The 5,088-nt window shown below is 55.0% G+C and overlaps 1 protein-coding gene across 1 annotated transcript; it reads right to left on the bottom strand.

Moving 5' to 3' along the window:
• Nucleotides 1–381: 381 nt before the first annotated feature.
• Nucleotides 382–4,185, bottom strand: LOC129552723 (anionic trypsin). Its single transcript, XM_055421401.2, has 5 exons — nucleotides 4,146–4,185; nucleotides 3,032–3,191; nucleotides 1,333–1,586; nucleotides 810–946; nucleotides 382–573 (listed from the first exon to the last, which is right to left on the bottom strand). The coding sequence occupies exons 1-5, from the start codon at nucleotides 4,183–4,185 to the stop codon at nucleotides 421–423; spliced, it is 744 nt and encodes a 247-aa protein (XP_055277376.2). The 3' UTR covers nucleotides 382–420.
• Between the last annotated feature and the right edge of the window lie 903 nt (nucleotides 4,186–5,088).

Here is a 5,088-nt window from a genome sequence, read left to right as displayed (position 1 = left end):
ATATTCTCTGCGTTCTTTCTCTTTACATGTGGGCTTCCCTGGTGGCTCAGATGGTAAAGAATCTGCCTGCAGTGCGGGAGACCTGGCTTCAATCCCTGGGTTGGGAAGATCTCCTGGAGAAGGAAACGGCTACCCACTCCAGTAATCTTGCCTGGAAAATCCCATGGACGGAGGAACCCGGTGGATTACAGTCCACAGGATCCCAAAAGAGTCAGACACGACTGAGCGACTTTCACTTTGCTGTTACACCAGGATGCCCTGGAATGCATTTGGGAAGTGGGGTGCTCCACTCATCCCACCCTGACCTCAGGTGGGAGGCTGTTTCCCAGAGTAGGGGTGGGGGTTGACGAAGAAGGTGCACACCTGGGCAGGTAGGGCACAGTCGCTTTATTAGCATGGTGATGGCAGAGGGGCGGGGCTTTAGCTGTTGGCGGCAATGGTCTCCTGAATCCAGTCCACGTAGTTGCAGACCTTGGTGTAGACCCCAGGCTTGCCCTTCTGAGCACAGCCGTAGCCCCAGGACACGATGCCCTGGAGCTGTCCGTTGCAAGCCACAGGGCCACCAGAATCACCCTGGGGAGGAAGTGTTGAGATAAGCTTTATAAAGAGAAGAAAAGGGAACAGGAGCCACACACAGTCTGAACCTCACAAGACCCTGTTCCCATTGGCTCTAGGCCCCACGCCCCTCTCACTGTCAAGAGAGGCCACAGTTAAGCCTCCCTTGTTTCTCCAGCGGACCATCAGCCCACGGCCCTGGGCGTTCACATCCTGCCCCCAGGGAGGCTACCACGTCTGGGCAGGCGTCTCACCTGGCAGGAATCCTTGCCTCCCTCCAAGAAGCCAGCGCAGACCATGTTGTTAGTGATCTGCCCAGGGTACGAGGCTTCACATTCAGCATGACTCAGCAGCGGGGCCTCCAGGCATTGCAGCAGGTCCGGGTAGTTGACTTTGAGGAACAGGAAGAGATCAAGGAAAGGAAAATGTGGATTAGGATGGGAAGGGGGATGGTAACCCAGGGCTGAACCCTGAGGGTGGCCAGGAGAGGTTCCCAACGAACATTGAGTTTCAATTCCCGGAAGGCTCACTGCGGACCCCTCTCTAAAGGTGCTGAGAGCTGGGGCCACATCTGTCCTGTGTTTTGATTCTTGGGCTCAAGTCCGGGACACTTGCCCCGCTCTGGTACCCAGCACAGAGTCCTGTATGTGTAGCAGGTACTTGTGGGAATTTGTAGATTGGAAGCAAAGACTGGAACCGAGCTCAGGAGAAGCCTGGCTCTGGGCAGTGTGGGTAGGTGGGTAGGTCAGAGAGTGCAGACGTGAGGGTCCCACTCACCGCCACTGCTCAGGGTGTTGCCCCAGCCGGAGATGAGGCACTCGGTGCCCGCCGGTGCACAGGCGCTGGGCAGAGCCAAGGTGGACACCCGGGCATTGATGACCGCAGGCGTGGAGAGTTTGATCAGCAGGATGTCATTGTCCAGAGTCCAGCTGCTGTACCTGGGGTGGCGGATGATCTTGGACGCGTCGATGAACTGCTCGCCACCCTCCACGACGTCGATGTTGTATTCTCCCAGCCTCACCTGGATGCGGCTGTTGAGGGCAAGCACACTTAAGGCCATTTTGTCCACAGGCCCACGTCCCCCAGGGGATCTCCCTGCTTGCAGGTGGGGCTGTAGGAATGTCAAGGGCCGTAGAGGGGTGGTAGGTCAGTGCAGGTGTGAGAACAACAACCTCCGTGCTTCAGGGGGCCTGGCGGTGGAGAAGGGATGCAGTGAAGGGGTCCGGCGAGGGACCATCTGCTTTTCCAGCCGCCTTTCCCACACCCCTCACGCATTTTTCCAGCCGCCTTTCCCACACCCCTCACGCATTTTTCCAGCCGCCTTTCCCACACCCCTCGCTGGGCATTCAGTGCCCAGTGCCCTGGGTGCAAATGCACCATTTCAACTTCCCTAGACACCCTTCAACCTCTGCAACCTTGCAAACTACAGGCAGTCACTTTTACTCCCTCCTTTCTTGATCTGGTAAGGGCCACCATCCTATGTGATCTGATTTGTCTGTCCGTCTGTCCATCCTAAGTCTTTCACTGGACTGTAGCCCACCAGGTTCCTCTGTCCATGGGATTCTCCAGGCTAGAATACTAGAGTGGGTTGCCATGCCTTCCTCCAGGAGATCTTTCCCACCCAGGGGTCAATCCTGCGTCTCTTACATCTCCTGCACTGGTAGGTGGGTTCTTTACCACTACCGCTATCTGTGATCTAATACAGCACTTCTCAAAGAACAGCCACAGGACCCGCACCATCAGTCACCTGGGAACAAGTTAGCAACTCAAATTCTCTCTTCTGCTCAGACCCTTGCATCAGGGTTTCTGCATCAGAAACCCTTGAGGAGGGACCCAGCAACATGTGTTGTAACAGGCCCTCCAGGTGATTATTACATGCATTCGGGTTGGAGAATCCTTGCTTTTGGCAGTGATTCTCAGTTCTGCCCAGGGGTATAGAATTGCCAGAGGCAGAGCATATTGCAAACTCACCAATATTCAGACTTGTCCTAAAAATTCTGAGTTAAATGGGAACTAGAAATCATAATAATTTTTTTTAAGCAAACAAAAAAAAATATCTTACAAGGTTTTAACATGTAGCCAACTGGCAAAGATTATTTGTGTGAGGTCTTTCCCTGCTTTTCCCACTGGCTATTTCCACCTTCAAAATAGTCTGTGCCTACTTTTTATGGGACTTTCCAGATGGCACCAGTGGTAAAGAACCTGTGCCAGCCAATGCATAACACCCCGTGTTCGATCCCTGGATCGGGAAGATCCCCTGGAGGAAGGCATGGCAACCCACCCCAGTATTCTTGCCTGGAGAAGCCCACGGACAGAGGAGCCTGGCAGGTGCCCCCCTTCACGCACAGCTCTGGCCGAGTCAGCTGCTGTTTCCCGCTGCTTCTCTTCCCCATCATCATTCTGCGCCCTGGACGGACCCCAGCTCTTCCAGAGGGCCCTGGGCAGTGGGCTTAGTCATCAGGGGCCCAGCACTTACTACTGGTAGCAGTGAGCCGCAGACACCACCCACTGGTCACTGATGAGGGAGCCACCGCAGAAGTGGTAGCCAGCGTTCAGGGACACCTGGTAAGGGACGGAATTCTCCGCACAGGTGTAGCCCCCGACGATCTTGTCATCATCGTCCGAGGGGAAAGCCACTAGAGTGGAAACAGGGGAGGAGAGGCTGATTCAGCAGGAGGGTGGAGCCCCAAGCCCTGTGGCTGGACTCTGCTAATTAGGTCTCCTGACCGAGGAGGGGAGGGGAGGAAGGCCACCAGGGAGCAGCCCTGGCTGGTCTCACAGGGGGTAGTTCTCCCAAGTCGCTGTGTGTCTGCAGGGCACAGGGCTAGGGACCCTGCAGGGGCTCCGGCTCAGACTTCCACTGGGGGCACCACGGCAGCATTGTAGGGTCTGAATGTGGTCCTCTCACCCACTGGCTGCTTCTCTCCCTTTTATTCATCACCGTCTACTCCTGCTGCAGTTTCAGCCCCAGTTTGTCACGATGGGTTGGCCTCACTAGGGAGATGTGGCTGCAAAGCCTTGGCTTTGCTGTACCAGCTCCTCCCATAGCTCACACCTGAGCAGGGAGCCCAGGCACCCTTTGCACAGGATAAAGGTGGCTACTGTTATGGGCCAATAGAACAGTGATTCGCAGCTGTGGCTATACATCTGGGAATCTTAAAACTACTCAGGAAGCTTAAAAAGTCAGTGCATGGGTCACACCCCCAGGCCAATAAACAGGACTCTGCTGTGAGTCACCTTCTGTCTCCCCAGGAGCATTGAAGGCTAGGAACAGCTTGAGTGGAGTTATCTACGGTTGTCACAGCCAAGCCTTAAGGCCTGGCTCATTTCACAGACCTTCTCCACCTGGTTTGCCTTTCTCGCCTCTCCCAACAAAGCCCCGAAATGGATGGATGAGAGGGATGGGAGTGGAACCTGGCAGAAGGTAAGAGAAGGGAAGGTTAAAGAGAGCCCCAGGGTGGGAAGGAGGGGTGCTGGCCAGGGAGGGGAGACCACACACAGGTAGAATAGGAGAGGCCGGAGGAATAGTGAAGCGCATATCTCTACCAGGAGAGGGGCTATTGGAACCTGAAGCGATGCGTGGGACTCACCAGCAGCTCCCACAAAGGCAAGGATCAGCAGAGGATGCATGGTGGAGAAGTGTGCTTGAGTGGCTGATGGCAAGCCTTTATACCTCCCGAGGAGAGGGAGGGGGTGGAGGGGGACTGCCCCTTCCAGGACAAACACACCTGCAGCTTCCCTTGTCCTGGACTCTTGCATCAGTTCTGCTGTGTTTGGCCACTCTGTGGATTCATGACTTCCAGGTGATAAGGAAACTTACTTTCTGAGGACACAGAGGAAGACTAGCTGACTCTTAGGAGGATATTCTGGGGTGAGGAACACAGGGGAAGCCAAGACCCTGCTTCCCACACACAGCTGAGCCTTCTTAAACCGAGCAGATGGTAGAAATGAGGAGGAAGGGAAGGCAGAATGACCTGGGACCCTGGGGATCCTCTGACGTCATGGAGATTTACTCAACTTACTTTAAGGAAGGGCTGATATTAACCAAACTTGGCCGCTTGGTATCCTGAAGTCCCATGAGAGGAAAGAAGTCTTGCCTATGTCATACCTGTACATGAAAAGACCCTGGTCAAGTCTAAACTACGGGGTCAGAAGGTCAAAGCCCAAGCCTTAGGGAACCAGGACCCCAACACCAAGAAGTGATGAGATGGGAGAGACAGAGTTTCTTGTGAGTCTGGGCCTTCAAGCTGGCTCTCTTTCCTACCAGGGCTTGAGGGACGAGGTGGGAGGAGGCATTTGGAGGGAGGAGAGGCCAAGGATTAAGTAGGCGTTTCCCTGATGCCCCGGGGTAACAAGAGACCAGTGTCCTATTCCTCCTCTTCCTCACCGTCAAGACGCTTGTCTTTCTCATCGCTCAGGCAGCCCTGGGCTCTCCTTAAGCAGCCTCCTGGTCTGCTGGGAGCCTCCACTGACCGTGATGAAAATTGCCCCCACCTGCTAGGAGCTGACAGCCTGAGCCAGAATGATATGTTC

This window comes from Moschus berezovskii, chromosome 3 (assembly GCF_049115385.1).
Source record: "Moschus berezovskii isolate FMDL1 chromosome 3, NW_MosBer_1.0, whole genome shotgun sequence".
Taxonomy (NCBI): domain Eukaryota; kingdom Metazoa; phylum Chordata; class Mammalia; order Artiodactyla; family Moschidae; genus Moschus; species Moschus berezovskii.
This window is presented reverse-complemented; position numbering and strand designations above follow the sequence as displayed.

What these genes read in the sequence shown, in the direction of transcription:
- LOC129552723 (XM_055421401.2), bottom strand. Translation starts at nt 4,185, where the DNA reads ATGCATCCTCTGCTGATCCTTGCCTTTGTGGGAGCTGCTG. An exon ending in TGCCTTTGTGGGAGCTGCTG is followed by an intron (nt 3,192 to 4,145) that starts GTGAGTCCCACG and finishes TTTCCACTCTAG; the next exon opens with TGGCTTTCCCCTCGGACGAT. An exon ending in GCGGCTCACTGCTACCAGTA is followed by an intron (nt 1,587 to 3,031) that starts GTAAGTGCTGGG and finishes TGCCCTCAACAG; the next exon opens with CCGCATCCAGGTGAGGCTGG.